Source organism: Mustela putorius, unplaced genomic scaffold (assembly GCF_011764305.1).
Source record: "Mustela putorius furo isolate JIRA1106 unplaced genomic scaffold, ASM1176430v1.1 tig00000832_pilon_pilon_pilon, whole genome shotgun sequence".
NCBI lineage: Eukaryota > Metazoa > Chordata > Mammalia > Carnivora > Mustelidae > Mustela > Mustela putorius.
In genome coordinates this window covers 1,407,313-1,427,432 of record NW_025421491.1, presented here as the reverse complement: position 1 = coordinate 1,427,432, position 20,120 = coordinate 1,407,313, and the positions used below count along the sequence as shown (strand labels likewise).

Here is a 20,120-nt window from a genome sequence, read left to right as displayed (position 1 = left end):
AGCTCCTGGGCACGTTTCACCGGCGCGGAACCTCTCATCCCCTTGTGCTGACTGTAGCACAGGAAGACGCAGTCTCTCCTGGTCTGGGGAAATCCAAGGGGCAATGAAAGGCACCAGCTGTAAAAGGCAGCACAGGTGAGGGTCAGGCGTGAGCTCAGGCTTCTTTCCTGCCCCTCCTGCCAAGTCCCTGGACTTGAGAAAGAAAGCTACATTTAGGGACCCCAGGGGCTCTCTCAGTTTTTGGGACCCCATGATTCAAAGAAAGGGGCGTGGTCTCCTGCCACCCGTCCTGTCCCCCTCCGTCTGCCAGAAGTAGTGATTCCATGGGGAACTCGGCATCAGAGGAGGGAGAGTGGAAGGGAAGCTGCGGGAGGGATGGGGGTGACCCGGAATGTTCACTCCCCTCCCCCACGCCGGCGTCTGTCACCACTGGGCTGTCTGGAGCTGCTGGATGTTTCTCCACTCACCTCCCACTTGGTTGCTTCCCCCGCACCCTGACAAAAAGGTGATTTGCAGCTTCAGGTCTTTTGAAAAGCTCCTATCAGGCCTCATTCTTGGTCCTGGTGTCAGAGATTGATGTGTGGGGAAGTCTTTGACAGAAAGTAACACGCCCTATACACCTTGGTCTTTCGTTGATTGTGGCATAGAGCTCTGGATCCCAGGTAGACCAGGACTCCGTGTGCTAGTACCCTGCAGGGGAGAGTTGTGGTAGGAGAGTCTCTCCCTATTCAGCCGAGAAGGACTCTGTTTTATTCTTATAACGAGGTTTCCCTGGGGGAAGTCTGGGTTAGCTGACCCTGGAATGTTCTCTAGGGGATGAGGTCACAGGACCCATGCCTAATTCACAGCATCAGTGAGGCCCCTTTTAGAAGCCGTTGATAAAGCTTAGAAAACAAAAAGAAGCCACGAGAGCCAGAGATAGCTTACCAGCAATTTGTTCATTTGGCAAATAGGGGTTGAGCCGGGCACTGTGCCGAATTCTGAGTGCACAACGGGGAGTAAAATAGCCAAACAGCCTTGGTCAGTCCCTGCTCCCATAAAGGTCATTATTAACGCTCATGTCCCTCAGACGGAGTGACAGGCAGTGCTCCAGGGGCTTTGCAAGTATTAACTTATCTCATCAACATTAACTTATCTTATCAACAACCCTTCAAGGGAGGGCTCTGTGATCCCACTTTACAGATAAGGAAACTGAGGCCCAAGGAGTATTGGGCTCTCAGGCAAGTGGCACTGATAGTGGGTATAGAGCCAGGATTTGACCAAGCTGGCTTGACACTAGCGTTGGCCTTAAATGGTCACTTTTCACTGCTTCTACTTCTACTACATTGTGCTTCCTCTTGTGGGGTTTATGTTCTGGTGGGGCAGACAGACGGTTTTTTTTTTTTTTTTAAGATTTTATTTATTTATTTGACAGAGAGAAATCACAAATAGATGGAGAGGCAGGCAGAGAGAGAGAGAGGGAAGCAGGCTCCCTGCTGAGCAGAGAGCCCGATGCGGGACTCGATCCCAGGACCCTGAGATCATGACCTGAGCCGAAGGCAGCTGCTTAACCCACTGAGCCACCCAGCCGCCCCGAGACAGACTGTTTTTAAACAAGCTATAAGCTGGGTGTGGGAACGGCTGAGGAGGAGGCAGGTGGACAGCAAAGAAGGATGGGGGTGGCCTCCAGGGGGGAGACCTCAAAGCCAGATCCTTAGGATGAGTAGAACTGCACTCTGGGGAGAGGGAGGTGTCAGGGAGAAGGGCCCAGGGCCCAGGGAACAGGATGTGGCAAGGCTGGGTGGGGGTGGGGAGGGGAGGTGTGGGAAGCGGTTTGGGGTTTTGCCCTAAAGGTCCTGAGAAGCCACTGGAAAATTATAAGCAGGTGGGTAACAACGTGTTACGGATTGAATTGGGTTCTCCTCCCGAAAGATATGACAGAGTCCTAACCTCCAGTGTCTCAGAATGTGATGCTATTTAGAGAGAAGGTCTTTATAAGGGTAACCCAGTGAACATGAGGTCATAAAATCCAGTCTGACAGATGTTTTTATAAAGGGGGAAATTGGGACACAAGAGAGTCACAGAGGGACGCCATAATGCTGCATCTCCAAGCTGAGAAATACCAGATTGCCAGAAACCACCAGAAGCTCTGGGAGCAGCATGGAACAGGTTCTCCCTCCTGGCCTTCAGAAAATACCAACCATGCTGACTCTTTTGGCTCGGACTTCAAGCCTTCAGAACTGTAAGAAAATCAATTTCTGTTGTTTAAGCTCTGAAATCTTAGGAAAGGCCAAAAGTAAACTGAGGAGTCAAAATTTACCACTCCAGATCTCAAGAGCCGTTCTCCTTCCCAGGAAGTAGGAAGTGATTCCTGTACTGAATCAAGCTCACTAACAGACGAATGAAGTAGACCAACGGAATTCTTGGTCATCCCTTACCCAGCCGAGCGGAAGCCCCCATCAGCCACCCAGCTGAGAGCCCCATGTGGTTCGATTGTAAATCCAAATTCTCAAGCATTGCTGCTACCCATAAGTAAGAAGTTACTGGATATATGAAAACCAGAAACAAAGAAGACCAAAAAATATGCAGAATTTCATTCACGTGATGGTGGAAGGTTCCCCCGGGAGTAAGAGAGGGCAATCCCTAGTGCATGAACGCTTTTCAAGAAGCGTCTGTGTCATATTTACTAACCTTCCAGTGGGCAAATCAGGCTGCGAGGCCAACCCGGAATCAAGGGGAGAGAGAGAAGCTTCCACCCTGTGATGAGGGGAGTGGTACGGAATGTGTGGGATTTGGGTTTTTGTTTTGTTTTGCAATCGAACACACTTATGGATTGCTATGGACTGAACTGTAGCCCCCCCCCCCCAAATCCATACATTGAAGCCCTAATTCCCCAGAATTAGGAATTGAAGTGGAGCCTTTATGAGGTCATGAGGGTGGAGTGCCCATAATGGGATAAGGGTCCTTAGAAGGGAGAGTCCAGAGAGCTTGTTTGCTCTCCGACAGTGAGGACAAAGCAAGAAGGTGACTATCTGCACACCAGGAAGAGAGCCCACCACAGCCCCGCCATGTTGGCTCCAGGCTCCAGAACTGTGAGAAAATGTCTGTTGGTTGAGCCACCCCATCTGTGGTATTTTGTCATGGTGGCCTGGAGCCACTAACACACGTACTTGCCTACTTGCATTACCTGTAAACAATTCCGGCTTTTCAGGGGGCCCAGCTGCATAGCTGGGTGAGTTCAAGAAGCCATCAGAGGAGAGTTTAATCTGCGTCTGAGGCATAAAGTGGAGTTTGCCAGGTGGAGGAGAGGAGAGGAAGATTTCCAGGCACAGGGAACAGCATATGCAGAGGGAACAGCATATGCAGAGGCTGGAACGTATGAAAACCTGATGACGATCATTCTTGATCCTGGAGAAAATGAAAAACTTCAGAACCTTCTTTAAGAGATTAATTTTCCACTGCTTTGGGATGTTGTGTCTGAGATACTGGTTGGGTTTCTGTTTGGTGCCCACGACTTTGCTGGCAGAGTTGGAAATGGAAAACCCAAAGAGAATTTAATTTAAAAGGCCATTTAAGAAGGAGAGAGAAAATGGAACCAATTTTCTTTCTGGGTCAGACACTGTTAGTATAAAACATCCTTTTTATCGTTCTGAAACAACAGAATGAAGAATTCATTTCTCAAATCAAGAGCAAACTTCTGCCTCCCAGAGGTTTGGGCTTTGACGGATGGATGGCGCCTTTCTCCAAGACTTCTGGGACTGACTTCAGAAGAAAACCAGCTTGTCACTCATGGAAGTCTTCGGAAGGAGAGCTCTTTCCATTAATTGGGCCCCCAGGACCCTCCTCCTCTAATGAATCAGGCATTAACAATGTCAGTTTACTATTTTCAGTGGTCTTCATTTTCATTTATGAGTATCTTTCAAATCATCCGTGTCTTACCTTTAATCGAGGTGACTGGCATATCTTGATCTCTAGTGAACTTTGAGATGTCAGACATGAAACCAAAAATGTTCATTCTGTGGTAGTGAACCATTTTTATGGTTAATTGACTTTTCCTCAGAGTGGCATATATGCTAATTGAAAAGAAAAAACACTAATCCAGATGTACTTTTTAAATGAAAAGAATAAAAATTAACTTTATTTTCAGAACATTACAGAGCCCTTTTGAGAACTTTGGTGAATCTCTAAGAGTAAGGAAAATAGAAATTGAGAGTCCAATCCCCAAAACATTGGAAATGCTATATTGTTTCAACCAAAGTTGCTCTTTGCTCTCCTGGGAGTGCCTGGTTGGGGGTGAGAGTGGGAGGGGGTGAAGTATTTATGTGAAGACCTGTGCCTATTGGAGGCTGGTGTACAACACACCCAGACCACCACCCCAGTCTCTCTGAATCTCTTTTCACTTAGTGGGAAAAATCTCTCCCTGGTGTTGCCCCTTTGGGTAGAAAAGTTGGCTGAATGGGAGCCATCTTGTTGCCAGCTCTGCTCAGGCATTTAGGCTTTAGACTCTGTTTTTTTTTTTTTTTTTTAAGATTTCATTTATTTATTTGACACAGAGAGAGATTACAAGCAGGCAGAGAGGCAGGCAGAGAGAGAGGGGGAAGCAGGCTCCTTGTTGAGCAGAGAGCTCGATGCAAGGCTCGATCCCAGGACCCTGAGATCATGACCTGAGCTGAAGGCAGAGGCTTTAACCCACTGAGCCACCCAGGTGCCCTTAGGCTCTCTTTTGTAAATACTGACAGATATCACCAGCTACTGCTAGTGGTCCAATGGGGAAGAAATTGCATTTTCTCTCCATTTATACCCCCTCAAAATGGCAGGAGAAGGCGGTAGAAACAGGAGACCTATGACTTCTTTTGGATAGCTTAGGGCTTTTGACTTTTACCAGACAGATTTCCTTTAGCTTCTAAAATTTTTCAGTTATAAAATCTCAGGCTTTTTTTTTTTTTTTTTTGTAGCTAACCTGTACATGTAAAAGGAAAAAGGAAAAGGGAAGGAAACGTGTTAAAATCCACAACAAATGGCTTCCTTCATGGTCCATTTTAAGGAGCAGTCATGAAGTTTGAGATTTTCCAAATGGACAGATCTGTTCCCACTCTACTTTCAAGGCTTTATTTTATTTTTTAATATTTATTTATTTGACAGAGAGACAGAGCTAGAGAGAGAGAGGGGGGACAGCAGCAGGCAGAGGGAAAAGCAGGCTCCCTGCTCAGTGTTGGGCTCTGCACCCCACGTGGAGTCTGCTTGAGAATCTCTCTCCCTCCCCCTCTGCCCCTCTACTGCCTCTCTACTAAATAAATTTAAAAAATATTAAGCAAAAAACCCATTTGTGATTCCTGGGGGCCCCATGTCTGCCACGGAACAGTTAGAAAGCCCCTGGACCATATTTCAAAAGACACATCAGGAAATTCTGAGCATGTCTTGGGACTCCTACTAATTCTGTGGGATTACAGAAGTTTATAAACTGCATTCCTCATTTTTCCCTTGGTATTCTCACATACTTCTGAAATGTCAGAGGGATGAGATTTCCCTTTATCCCAATATTAAACATGTATGAAAAGCCTGGAGGAGAGGAAGGAAGACACTCGATCTTGTTTCTTTATAAAATCTCCTGGGACGAAATGACTCTTCACGTAGATTTCCATTATTAATTTGGCAACAGGATACAATTGTATCACAATTATAGCTTTGTATCTGTGGTTTTTAAAAGTTTAGTGATGAAGCCCATCACGTTGATCAGGCACTGAGTCTGTACCAGGCCCAGAATCCAGTACTTTCTGTGGCATAGTTCATTTGACCCTCATACAGCCTGAGAAGGAGGTACTGTTGTTACTAATGTTTTGTAGAGGAGGGACCCCGGATGAGACCGCGGGGTTCTCTTTAATGACTTGTAACTATTTATGCTGATGATAAAATTCTCCAAGCGACATGAAATTCTGAGAGTCGGTTTGGTAAAAGAATCGGTTTTTATAAACCACTCACTCCATCGAGTTGGACTCCTCTGCCTAGGGTCACCAGCACTGTCTTTAGAACAAGCATCTGTTTCCTTTATATGGGGTCTCAGCCAGATAATGGAGAAAGGTGGTGACCGGAACGTCTTCTTTTGAAGCCATTTGGTGGCAAGCAGATGTCTCAAAGACACCTTGAAGAAAGGAACTTTCTTCTTCTTTTTAAAAAGATTTTACTTATTTATTTGAGAGAGAATGAGAGAGCATGAAGGGGGGAAGGGTCTGAGGGAGAAGCAGACACCCCGCCGGTGGAGTGGCAGGGAGCCCGATGTGGGACTCGATCTCAGGACTCTAGAATCATGACCCGAGCTGAAGGCAGCCGCTTACCCAGCTGAGCCCCAGAAAGAAACTTTCATAAAGGCTTTAAAGTTGGTCCTCATGTTACATATTATGTCCTTCAGTCGGATTTCCCTCCATGATGACCATAATGTCCTGCCTCCTACAGAATGTAGCACTATTTTATTCTCCCCACCTGTCACAGGAAGCTCTATGTCCCCTGAAGACAAAGGGAAATAGAAAAGGTCATAGGGCAGCATTCTTCAAATTGGAGTATCTTATACTGTTCTTAAAAGGGAAGAACATTCTTGGTAACCCCTGGCATTGTCTTGAACTCTTTTAATTTAAGAGTTGAGTTATATATATTGACTTGAGTAATTTATATTTTATTTAAGTGTTGCTTAATGTACTTGAATGTACGCTACATAAGATTAAACTCCTTTTGTGTACTGCCCTGCACAAATAAAAACCCCAAACTAATTTACAAATTAAATTTAACCAAGACTGAAAGAATCCCCAGATAGCCAAATGGGCAGCATTAGACAGGTGCCGTGAGAATAGAATTGCTCTAAGAGGTCTGGGCACAATTCTCCTTGCTGGGCACAGGCGCTCTGAGCTGCTCGGCCCTTTGCTGTGTGGTAATTCAACTCTCCCCCTCCCCCATTTTCACCCTTCCAGTGGCTTCCAAACCTGATCTTGCCTCTGAAGCACCTGGAGGGCTTGTGACAACCCACAGCCCACAACCACAGCCCTATCCCCAGAGATTCTGGGCGGGGTCCCAGAATTTGCAGATCCAAATTTCCAGGTGATGCTGTGCACGTTGGGAACTCCACCCCCCACCCCCAGAGTTCATTTCTGTTCCTTCCTCATTAGTCTGTGATAATAAGAGTGCTGTATTTGGGCAAAGGTTGTGTATTAGTAAACACAAATGCAAAAGCAAGCTCGGAAATCCAGTGTGTACTTGGTTCTAGGGTGGCCATTTGATGGCCTTGGTTGCGACTTGTAGGATGTATATCGCCAAAAGAAACTAAAAAACAGAAGCCCTGAAGATGTGTCCTATATACTTCAGTTTGGCAAACACTATACCCTTGGGTATTATAAAACATTTACCCGTTGGTGGGGGGAATGATATTGTGTAAGTACGAGGCTTTTCAGGTCTAGGTGTGAATATGAAGACCAAGACAAAAGTGCCCAGACGCGAGCAGGGACAGAGAGGACCAGTCTTGTTCCACAACCAAAGGGGAGAAGAGAGAGACCGTGGCTTAGTACGGGGATGCCTTCCTCGTGCCTAGAGTTGCCCTGAATGGAATGAGCTGCACTGGGAAGGTTGGAAACAGCAGTCTTGAAGGCGGTTCAGGGGTCCCCAACAAGAACTCTGTGGATATTCTGGGAGGGTTTCCTGTTCTAAAAGCCACTTGTCCAAGACCTTTCGAATGCAGAAATTCTACAGCTGGGTCGGGGGGCGGGGGGTCTTCTTAGTTTTCTCTCTTGTTGGTCTCCAAGAATCCTCCCAGCCAAGATGTTTAGCTCTGGCTCAAACGTTCCCACGATGCAGCCTTGCAGGATGAGTCCTCCAACGCGTTACCAGCCCTAGTTCTCCATCCCGGCATCTTCAGTTCTGTCACCATTCCCACCATTGGGCCTGCTTGCCAGGTTTAGGGACAACTTGGCACATTTCCTTCTGATGTCTGTCACTCACTAGCCTTTCTCTCTCTGGCCTGCCTGTCCCTCTCGCTCAGCCGTCGAGAGCAGCCTGCCGATTTACTGCCCCAGGCTCCTGCTCCCCATTCTGAGCCCCTAAAAATCACTTCATACCAGATGACTGCTCTCCAGATTGTCTGGCCGTGAACCTGTATTTGCCCAACATCTATTCCTGTCCCGGGGAGGGCGTTCCACCAAACACACAGGGAAATGCTGTCTACATGGCTCTGTGTACGCCTGGTTCATTCTTGTCTCTGGACCCTCTCCGCCCAGCTTACCATCCCCATCCCAAAGACGCAGAAGCTCACTCAGATACTCACCCCTTCCCCAAGAGGCCACCTGTCTTCAAGTATTCATTAAAGACCTCTTTCTCCCTTAATTGAACGCCTCTATGGTCAGGAGCGGCAGAGTTTCTTAAACCCCCTGCACATTCATCTCTGCTTGAAGAGATTGTGCTTAAGTCACCTGTTGACTTGTTGACTGTCTGTTCCCACAGTCTAAGATGGCAGGGCCTTGTCTGGCTCACGGCTGCCCAGTACCTCTACCACTGCCCGGGGCAGAGAGCCGGCCAGCAAATGTCTGTCGCCTGGACGTTTATGTATCTCTCTCCTTAACTCCACTGTGGGTTGCAGAGGAGGAACTGGGTCTTAAGAGTTATGCCTGCAATTTGAGAATGGTTTCTGGCTGGAGCCCGTGGGCTCTGTACCTGCCGTCATCGGGGCACTGTAATTCGGAGGTGCCTCCGTGGAATTGGGCCCCAAGGGTCTTCGTTTCAATCGGTCTCATTGGATTTGTTTTCACTGGAAATCCTGTTGCCTGTTTTTAAAACATAGTCCCCCGGGGCCCTTTTGAACGCTTGCGACCTCTTGGCGAGGCAGCCATTTCATCCCCATCAGGAAATCTCATCAAAATGATACTGGGTTTGCACATCAGGAAAATAAAAGTCCTCCCAGAAGATGTTGCCATTGGCTTTGGATATGAGCAGTTAAGCCCACTCAGAAGGTTTTCCGACCACATCGGAGCTACGGGGGCCAGGGCTCAGGGCCAAATCTCACAATGAAGAGTGGTATAAAAAATAAGAGTGGAGACAAACCATAAGTGACTCTTAATCTCACAAAACAAACTGAGGGTTGCTGGGGGGAGGGGGGTTGGGAGAAGGGGGGTGGGGTTATGGACATTGGGGAGGGTATGTGTTATGGTGAGTGCTGTGAAGTGTGTAAACCTGGCGATTCACAGACCTGTACCCCTGGGGATAAAAATATATGTTTATAAAAAATAAAAAAAAAAGAAAAAAAAAAAGAAAAAAAAATAAGAGCGGAAGGAGACACTCCCCCCCACCCCCACCCCCTGCCGCCCGTGGAATTCTCTAGTTACAGGAGCAAGGAACAACAGGCCAGTTTGGGGGAGGAGACTTTTGTTTTGAAGGGCTAACCGGGAACCAGGCATGCCAGCTGGGCTGTGAATTCGCCCCCCCCCCCCCCCCCCCCCCCCCCGCCTCCCCCTTCCCCCCCATGCAGGGTCTTGCCCTATATTTTTTGTGTGCTTTCCTCCAGGCTCCACCTTGTGAGCCATCCTTGGAAGACCCCATAATGGCAAGACTACTTTCCCTCATGTTAGCGAGCATGTTCACTCATGCTAGCATGTTCCTAGCATGCTTCTGGTATTTTCCACAGAATTTCATCTGTACTTCCTTCCAGAAGGAAGGACATCGTTTCCCTTCCTTAGGGGGCAGCTCTAGAAGTTCCTTAGCCTCCTTTGATCTCCACAGTCCATTGTCCAAGTCTTCTCAGGCGAGCTTTTACCCATGCCTTTCGCTTTTGCTCCTTCACCGTGGTTTTCTAGAAATAAGGCCTCTTGAGGCCAGCATGAAAGTGACGGGGCTGAAACTTTGCCAAGCCTGTGCCCTATTTGTCTTCCCCTCTCGGGAGCCTCATTCTGGTCTCATGCTTTGGTGTCTCTCTCTTTAGAGGCGTGAACATGTATGCCATGTTGACCGGGACCCTGCCTTTCACGGTGGAGCCTTTTAGCCTGAGGGCTTTGTACCAGAAGATGGTGGACAAGGAAATGAACCCCCTCCCCACCCAGCTCTCCGCAGGTAAGGTGCCCGCTGCTGTGACTCCCGGGTTCCAGGACTTGTGTGCCTATCCGATTTGGTCTGTCCATGAAACCAGTATTTACTTCACAGAAATGGTATCAGGCCTTTTCCTGGGATTAAACTCTGACTCAGGGGTGGTTGAGTTTCCCAAGGCTAAGCCACTCTTTGTCTCACCTTGGTCCTTTTCTTCTCGGTTATAACTCTGAACCCCCAACTTCCTCCTTCCTCCTTCTGCACAAAACACACTCATCGAAAGGATCTTGGAAAAAATAATTGCAGCCTTGATTGTTTTCAATCTCACCATATTATAAGGTTGTCTTTGAAAAAAGCATTTGTAATCACATTTCTATTGTGCTTTCCTCGGTCAATTCCCTGTAAAGAAATACTGCTTTCGTTCAAGTTTGGTCTGGGATTTGTTTCGCTATTTGAGGTTTGGAGCCTGGTCGAAAGTTTTTAAATATATGTAGTTTCAGTGACTTGATTAGACTGAATCGTCAGGTGTGTTTGGCAAGTACTCTAGAATTTCAGGTGGTTCACGTTTCAGTAAACGGGTCGCCTTGAGATTTGGTTTCAGATCCAGTAAATTAGCACAGCTCGTTCCTTTGTTTGGGTCACGATTCACTTCAAGTTCCTGGCTTCATGTTGGCCCTGGCAATCATTTAATTGGCTCCTTAGAATAAACAATAAACTCAGCTTCACTGAGATAAGGCATGTGACCAACCAACAGTAAAAAAAGTAATTATTTCAATTTACAATACATGGTTTAAAATATAGAATTTTTATTTTATCACTGTTAGGTATTTTTTCTCTTGAGTTTGTAAGGCATCCATGAAGCTGACCTTGAATTTATGCTTGCCAAATGGAATTCAAGGTGAAATGTGTTCTTGTATTTAACGACCTAATTTGGTCTGTACTTTCCCCTTGGCTAGGGAGGGTAGAATCTCTTTGTACCCTTATGTCTAGAAAAGGCAGACAGAGCTCACTTTGGATCCCGTGGAGACCCTAAGGACCTAGAGAAAGGCTTCTCGTTATTTTAGTCATGATAGGCCGGGCTGTGCTGCAGTAACAAATAGCCCCCAAATCTCAGTGGCTTCAGACGACAAAGACTTCTTTCTCCTTCATGCCACAGATCTGCGGAGAACTGAGTCCAGAGTTGGAGGATTCCACCCCTCCTAGTCAGTTGGGGTCCCAGCCTGCTGGAGCAGCTACCATTTCAAACATACCAGGTCCATGTGGAGGAAAAGAGAAGTCTAGATCATATCTCGTTTAGCAATTAAGTCTCCCACCAATGTGCTTTGTAAAATGTGTATCACCTGGCTTCACCCTACTAAAAGGGATGGGGAAATACAACCCAAGTGTGTGTCTAGGAGGCAGAAAATGGGTAACATCTGTTGAACAGCGTGAGTGTGAGCCATGGGTTGAGGGAGGAGGAGCAGATGGTTTGGCCCATGGTCCCTGGGATGGGCTGTGCCGCAGGACAAGGGCAAGTAGCTCAGCAGTCCAAGAAGTCAGTCTCCTGACTTTAGAACTGACATTGTTTTGGGGTGCCTGGTTGGTGCCATCTGTTAAGCATCCAACTCTTGGTTTCAGCTCAGGTCATGATCTCAGGGTCCTGGAATCGAGCCCCATGTTGGGGTCCCCGCTCAGCACAGAGTCTGTTTGAGATCCTCTCTCTCTCTGCCCCTCCCTCTCGTGCTCTCACTCTCTCAAATCAATATCTCAACCTTTAAAAGGCAAAGAACCAACACCGTTTTAACCCCAGTAATTTTACCCAGACTTAGCAGGCTGGGCTCTGAGTGTTTTCTGATTGTGGAAATTAAATTTACCTTAAATAAGTAAAAGCTCCACCCTGAAGGTGTTTAAAAAATAGTTCAGAAGAAATTCCAAAGAAGATATATTAGAAATGTTCTGAGCAATTTTAGCATCATTGGGGTTGGCTCCTGCTCTGAGCAGACAGCTTTGACTTTGGCCTTAAGCTCTGTGTGTGCTTTTTAAAGATCTTCACATTCCTAAGGGACTTTGTTGTCTTGACTTGTCAAGCGTGAACAAGCAAGAATTGCATTTCTTTCTTCCTCTTCTTCTTTTTTTTAAAAAAGATTTCATTTATTTAAGGGCATCTGGGTGACTTAGTCGGTTAAGCGTCTGCCTTTGGCTCAAGGTCCTGGGATTGAGCCCTGTGTTGGACTTCCTGCTGGGTGGGGAGTCTGCTTCCTTTTTTTTTTTTTTTTTTTTTTTCTTTCTTAAAGATTTTTTATTTATTTATTTGACAGAGAGAGAGAGAGATCACAAGTAGGCAGAGAGGCAGGCAGAGAGAAAGAGTGGGAAACAGGGTCCCTGCTGAGCAGAGAGCTCGATGTGGGGCTTGATCCCAAGACCCTGGGATCATGACCTGAGCCAAAGGCAGAGACTTAACCCACTGAGCCACCCAGGCGCCCCGGGAGTCTGCTTTTCTGCCTCTCTCTCTCTCTCACTCTCTCTCTCTGTGAGAGGGTCAGGGGGAGAAGGACAAGCAGACTCCTTGCTGAGTGTGGAGCCCCACACAGTGCTCAGTCTCAGGACCCCAAGGTCATGACCCGGACCTAAACCAAGAGTCAGTTGCTCAACCGACAGAGCCAACCAGGCTCCCCCAAAATTGCATTTCTATATTTGATTTTCCAGTTAAGAAATCCAGACTCCTTCCCTAACCTTTTTTTTTTTTTTTTTTTTTTTAACTATTGGGATATATAATCCTCAACAAGGGCACATGCCAGCTATCAAGCGTGGTGTTTGCTCAGGGAATCTAGGCTGCTGACTTGGGTTGTCCAAATGTATGTCTCTGGAAGGCAGCCCATAGATCCGCCCGCCTGCTCACGGATGGGACTTGACCCCAGCCACTGGGGCCCTGAGCTCTGCGCTGGCCCTCTTATCTTGTTTACACAGTGAAGGATCCCAGTTTTGGAGATGAGCCCCTGGCCTCCTGACAACCCCCCCATTTCTCCAGCCCTTTCCCTTTTATACCCTGCCGGGTTTACCCCTTCTTCCCAACCAGCCTGGCCCACCTTCCTGTATGATACCGTGTGGTACCATCTCGTTTATATCCAGAAATACTCACTGTCCAGCAACAAGAGTAGCTGAATGGCCATATGTAAGTGCTTTTCACATTATCCCTTTGTTCTCATCATAATCCTGCAAGGTAAGTACTCTTAGTCCCAGTGTATCAGTGAGGAACCTGAGTCTCAATGAACTTATGTAGCTTCTCTGTTTTTGATTTTATGTCTGCTCAACTCCCAAACCTGGGTTTTCCTCCTCGACTGGGCTGCCTCTCTCCCTTTATTTTACTGGGTATAAGATGCTTCCCTTCCCCCCAGATTTGGGGGAATTATTTATTATTGCTTTTATATTCTGAGTAATGTCAGAACTGGGATGTCCAGATGTAAATATGCCAGTTTCATTAAGTCTCTCACCAACACCCTTATTTAATTAATTTTTTAAGGATTTTATTTATTGATTTGAGAGAGAGAGAGCGAGAGAGAGCGTGTGTGCACAATCGGGAGGAGGGGCTGGGGAAGAGGGAGAAGCAGACCCCCAGCTGAGCAGCAGACGCTCAACCGACTGAGCCCACCCAGGTGCCCAGGTTCCCCTCACCAATGCATCTTTAATTTAATGACTCTGTCACTTATATCTGCAATGATCTCTATCCATCGACTGTATTGTAGTACTCTTTTTTAGATTAAGTTGGGAGCATTTTTGCTGAGTTGGAAGAAAAAAGACAGTGTTACTGCTTTTGTGAGTTCAAGCCTGCTTTCGAAGAATTGCCCCTCATCTCCACCACGTAGCTTGGAAACTGAAGCTTCTGGGACCTTTCCAGTTCTTGCTTCCAGACAGTCTCTCTCGGCTTGTTGGCACTTGGCGCATCACAGCGTCGGGAATGCCTTTCATGGCTTACATATTTTTCAGACAGCTTGTCTTTACATCTCTACATCTCAGTGATGGTGCTTCCACATTCCAGACAGTCATTTCCGAGCAGGAGAATTTTGTACCACGAAGTCAGGAAAGTGAAGCCGAAGGGGAGGTGTTCCCAGTTGCAAGGGAGATCTCTGAGAACCCAGTGCCAACGGAGATCTCTGAGAAGGTCCAAAGGTCATATAACTTGTTGCTTTTTCCTTGGAGGTGGTAGGGAGGGAACTTTGAGTGGGGATAGGACTCCACTCGTGTCTGATGGGCTCCCCTTCTACAGAAGGTCCCGTGGCTGTGTCTGTGGCCTCTAGCCCTTTCCCTAGGTACGGTGTCAAGGTGCTCACACACATTGGTCCAGACTATGGAAAGCAGACGCCTCCCGGAGGAAAGTAGGTTTTGCACCAGAGAAGTGTGTGTTGCATGTGATATGGGGCTCAGAGAGAGAGCTTTCTGTGTGGGTCATCCCTACCCTGGGGCCTGAATGGAGACCCCAGTGACTAGCTTAGAAGAGTGGAGAGCCGTGAGAGGCTGTGCCCGCCATGGCTTTCCAGGACAGTGGAGAATTTTAATCCCTCTTGCTCATGAAACATTGGGATTTTCAAGATCATTAAGACAAACTTTGGAGAACTCTCCTGATATTTTCAAAGTCCTTTTTGGATAGGAAGGCAATGTCGGTGATGTCCAAAGAAATAAAATTCATCCGTAGAGATCAGAACTCAAATTACTTGTGCTCATCAGCAATTTGCGAAGATGGCGAGCGCGTGGTTCTGAAAATAGAACAGAAACACACATCCAGTCTGTTCTTAGCATTTCTGGTTAATCATACTCTGAAAAAGCCTGGTGGTAGCCTTGCTGTACAGGTCCTTTGAGGGTAAGCTACAGAGATGTCTCAGAAACGTTGTGAACTCGCAGCCTCCACATTTCAATTGAGGAAGCCCACATCTCTTTTGTTTGACCCACAGACAGCCCTGATCAGGTATCCAGATGACTCTTGCAACGTTGGGGAGTGGAGAGAACGGAGCTAGAGGTTCTGGAAAGAGGAACTTTTTTTTTTTTTTTTTAAAGAGATCTTGCTTTTCATACCACTGAAGAATATTTTAGGAAAGTTTTATTTGGAGACCCCACTATAAAACTCAGAGTATTAAATGTTCCTCATGTGCGAGCTGGTGTCTGCACTTATTTTTACCCACGCCGTTCTTAATGAGAAACGACCTTCTGGTGACCACACCAACTGGATGAGAGCCCACTAGGGGGTTACCGGTGGCATGACCAAGTAAAAGTTGTTTCTTTCTTTTTTTTTTTTTTTTAATACTTTGTTTATTTATTTGTCAGAGAGAGCAGGAGAATGGACAGAAGCAGGGGAGTGGCAGGCAGCGGGAGAAGCCAATTAGGACTGTGTTCTGGAGTCTATTACTTGGTATACGGGAAATTGAATATTATAGACAAAGCTATGTAAAAGGGTATTTTTTTGTAGTGCCAAGATGATATGACCATGCTCCATAAAAGAAGGAGCATAGAATGAAAAGAAAATAGTAGCCCCACAACTCAAGCAAGACAGACCATCTTCATTTGGAAGTAATCCCTGGCATTTTACCCATATGTGGTCATGTGTATTCTGCTAGCAGTCCGGGAGCCTGTGACCTTCCTGTGAATTAAACGCATGTTCTCCAACGTCATGCCATTGTCCCACATTGTTAGAATCTTCAAGGTTGCAAATACCTACTTAGAGATGAACCAGCTTCCTATCCTTAGGGCCTGGGTGGACAGCAGGTGCTCTGTTAAAAGCTCATCTAATGAAAAGAGACCCAGGGCTTTTGAAAATCATTTTCGCCTGGGATGGAAAGGAAAGGGGGCTGGGAGGATCGGATAGTTTGTCAGTTGCTTCTCGTACTCTTTTATTACATACCGCGCGCAGCGTAGCTGATGTGACCACAGCCAACTTTGGCCGGCTGCAAAATAAGGAAATAAGGACAGCCTTGAATGGCGTACATCTTGCCCAAGCAGCCCCTTCATTTTGAGGGAAAGCACAAAAGGAAGGGGCCCATCAAGTAGACATGGGTTTACTGGAACTTTGCACACAAACGAGGTGTTTAAAACTTGGGGGACTGTTAGAGAGTGTTCTTACACTTTCCCTCAACCTGGCTCTCGGATCGGGTTGGCTGTGTGGGGTCTGGCTGGTCTGGGCACTGTGTTGTCCGTTCAGAGTCTGGGGACTAAGTGGGCAGCCAAGTAAAATGCCTTTAAAAGAAAGGACCAGGGGCACCTGGGGGGCTCAGCTGATCAAACGTCTGACTCTTGATTTCAGCTCAGGCGTGATCTTGGGCTTGTGAGATGGAGCCCTGCGTCTAGCTCCATGCTGGGCGTGGAGCCTGCTTAGGATTCTCTACCCCCTTTTCCTTCTGCCTCTCCCGTACCCTAAAAAAAAAAAAAGACCGGAAAGGAAGCAGGACCTCTCTTGGTGTATTGAGACTGTGTGTTACATGGTGAGGGGGCAAGTTAGAGGGTATAATTTAGAGTGCCTTTACCCCCTGGTTCTTTTCTGAGTACTTACTCAAAAACCCACCTTGAGGACAACCATTTTCTCTTTACTTGCTTTTATCCCTTCAAGCCTGGAAATAGAACAGCTCTTGGGCTTATCTTTAGAGACGGGCTGCGAGATTGGAACACAGGCTGTCCTGGGACGTGCAGGACACGGGGAGACCCGAACTGGTTCTTGCTTCACCGTGTACTCTTCGACAGATATCTTAAGCTCTTGGGACTTGAGGCACCCGGAGATCCAGGGACTAGACCAGTGCCGGCCGTGACTCAGGAGAGGGGGTGGACCACCTGCCTTGAGTCTTGGGGGCATCTGTGTTCGGCCTGTAACATGGGTATGTTTGCCCAATGTCTTCCCAGGCGCCATCAACTTCCTGCGCTCTCTCCTGGAACCAGATCCTGTGAAGAGACCCAATATCCAGCAAGCACTGGCGAACCGCTGGCTTAATGAGAATTACACGGGCAAAGTGCCGTGTAACGTCACCTATCCCAACAGGTAACCAAATACACACAGAGTGGACCCCTTCTCAGGCCGGATGGGGCTGCCTTAGGAGCCCTGAATCCTTCTAGACAGGAAGCGGTAGGTGATTTAAGGAAAAGCTGTGATGCCCACCCCCCCCACTCCGTGCCCGCATACCCTCAGCACACGAGAGGAAGTGTAGATGGGGCCATTCCATGTGGTTGTGCCGAGCGTGCCCGGCTTGCGACACCCAGCAGGGGTGGGTGGAGGCTGGAATCCACACCACAGTCCCCTTGTCAGACTTGCCCAGGCGACTTGCATCTTCAGAGTGGCCGCTCCTTCTAATTCACATAAAGGGACCATTAGGACTAGCTGTGGCCTGAGTGAGTGTGTGTGTGTTTGAGTGCGTCTGTGAGGGTATCTGGTTGTGTTTGAGTGTGTGTGAGATCCATTCCCGAGCCCTCCTGCCAGGCTCAGATAGAATGCAGTGGGACAGTCCCTCTTCCCATTCAGACTGCCCCTTGGGCCCTTCTGCTGCTGCCTCTTTGCTCCGATGTTGAGTTCCTGCCTAGAATGTTGGGGGCAGGAAGAAAAGGCAGTAGAAGGAGACAGTTGCTTCAGGCCATGTTTCCCTGTGGACTTCCTGTGAGGGCTTCCCCTTCACAGCTTCCAAGAGGAGAATGCTTCAGGCGAGGCTTGCAGGCGGGGATCCACAGCGTGGAGACCCTGAGGGACACCTCCACACACGTCTCCACTGTTGCTGTGCTGACTACAGATTTGAAAACTAGTACAAGAAAACATTGCCTTGTGCTTTCTGCCTACTCACTGGACATATTGTTAACTTCCCCAAGTAAAGGCACAAGGCCCCTCACCTTGGTTTGTTGACAGCAAACATGAAGACCACATGGGTCAAATACCTTCCAGGCCTGAGACCCACGCTCTAGGGCCTGGGCCTGGTCACTCTGGTCTGAAGCCCAGATGCTAATGAAGGGGTACAGATATTTTCAAAATGTTCAGAAAATTCTAGAAACATCCATCAAGCTGTAAGAAAGCTGTCACACTGAGTTCTCCAAATTGGATGGGCAAGCAGGGCTCTGTCTTGGGGAGAAAGTTCCTAAAGAATTTAAGAGGCCACGGTAGAGTCTGCCTCTCGTGCTACTGAGCCAAATTTACCCTCCCTGTGGCTGTAGATGAGGTGGTTTCACTCCATAGCGATCTAGAATTCTAGCAGTTGACTCTTGAGATGTAATTTAAGCAAAGTCTAGGTTACTTAGGTTACCAAGGGAATCTGGAAATAGATTGCTGGTTTCCAACACTAGCTCCACTTGGCCGGTATCTGAAACAGACACCAGAAATATTACCTCAACGTGAGATGCAAAACAAAGCCGAGGAGCCATGCCTCATTACCTGTGCTTGTGAAAGACGGCAGCACACAGGTGTGCTTTTCCTTAGAGGAGGGGGTGCTGGTGGCAGCCACATGAGTCATTAAGCTAATGTAATCACTGCCTAAATGAGCGTAATCAATCCACTCAGCATGGCAGCTGTTCAAAGGAAGCAGCGCTGGTATTCCAATACCCCACCTCCAGTCTCCCCCACCTCCCATCGTCATTGACAAAAAATCATACCATGGCGTCTCATACTATAGTTTCCCACGGGTGGTAGTCAGTATTTGTAAATTCAAACTTAAATGTAAGGATCCTCCACTGGTTTTTGCCAGGCGAGCAATTTTTTGCTTTTGGACTTGGGTCAGAAACTTAAAGGCTGCCCATGAACTAGTTGGCCTGTGAAAATGGTTAAGATCATGTATATTAAAAAAAAAACAACCACTTGCTATTTTCTGTTTATACACGGCCCACTGCTCATTTTGTACCAGAGGCAAAATCATGTTCCGTTTAAAAGTTTTAGATTTAAAGAAATTTAAAGAGATTTAAAGAAACTCTTGCAGGAGGTTGGTTTTTTAGTCTTGACTTTGATAAGGCAAACAGCAACAACAACAACAACAAAACCAGAAAGAGAAAAGAAAGAAAAATTAAAAAGAAACATTGCTTTTGATAGTTATTTTTCTGGTTTGACCAGAGCACAGATAATCGGGGTCAGAGCGTGTGATCAGGGAAAGGAATACAGACTATATCATAAAGTATATTTTATAGCTTCCTAACAAGCCTAGCCTCAGATGTCATTATTTTAGATGTTGTTAAAATGTTTTACTTTTGGGAAAGAGCGAAAATATGGGGCTTATGTTTTATATCACTCTTCCGTAAAGCCTTCTGTTAAGTCATTTTGGCTTCCAAGTTGATCTCCAAAAGGCAAGAGGAAAGTATCTTTAAAAGTCAACTTTTTATAATAAATATTCATGCCAGTCAGTCAAGAGTTTGCTGTGCAGGGAGCCAGCCTCCCTGTGCTAGGAGCAGATATTTTTAGGCAGGTGACCTTGGCTGCCTTCCTCCATCGCCCTGCTCCAGCCTGGACAGTCTCCCACCGTCCACTTAGCTCTGGGGGTGGGTGGGAGGGGAAGGAAGTCATTGGCTAATGTTCTGGAATGTTTTACTAGGGTCTATATCGTTCAAACACGGGGAGATAGTAAACAATTAAATAACTAATATTGCAGACTTCCAAATATACATGTTGCTTACTGAAAATGTTTAATACTCCCAGTGAACGGAGTGGACAGTGTCTTCTGGCAGAACTCTCCTGTTTCTGAAGACAGGAGATATGAAGGGCAGGGATGGGGTGCCTGACCCTGCTTACTGCCCCCTTCTCACCTCCATCCCCCAACCTCACCCTGGAGGCACCCCTCTTCCGGATCGCTCTCCCTTCCCCGGCTTGCTCTGGGTAGAGGGCGGGGTATGGGACGTGCTGCCGAGGATGGCGCGGTGGTTGATTGGCCAGGGGCGGCTCATGTCCCCGTGATCTGATTGGCCAGGGGTGAGGCCATGTGGGCCATGCTCTGATTGGCCAAGAACTAGGTACAGGGCCGTGGTCTGATTGGCCAGGGGCAGGGCCACGCCCACACGGGCATTGCTGGGTAGTTTCCCAAATGGAGCCTTCTGCTTTAGTAAGTGCTTTGTCAAAGTTCATTTGCATTCTTTTTAAACAAACGTTATTATTATTGCTTTTTTACCACTAGTCATTC

The 20,120-nt window shown here is 47.2% G+C and overlaps 1 protein-coding gene across 1 annotated transcript in view; it reads left to right on the top strand.

The window, feature by feature from the left end:
• Positions 1-20,120, top strand: part of HUNK (hormonally up-regulated Neu-associated kinase) — a 99,289-nt gene that overhangs the window by 58,765 nt on the left and 20,404 nt on the right. The window contains exons 5-6 of the mRNA XM_004757560.2: positions 9,929-10,056; positions 16,888-17,023. Of these exons, the coding sequence (XP_004757617.2) occupies positions 9,929-10,056; positions 16,888-17,023 (264 nt within the window). The remainder of the gene's footprint in view (positions 1-9,928; positions 10,057-16,887; positions 17,024-20,120) is intronic.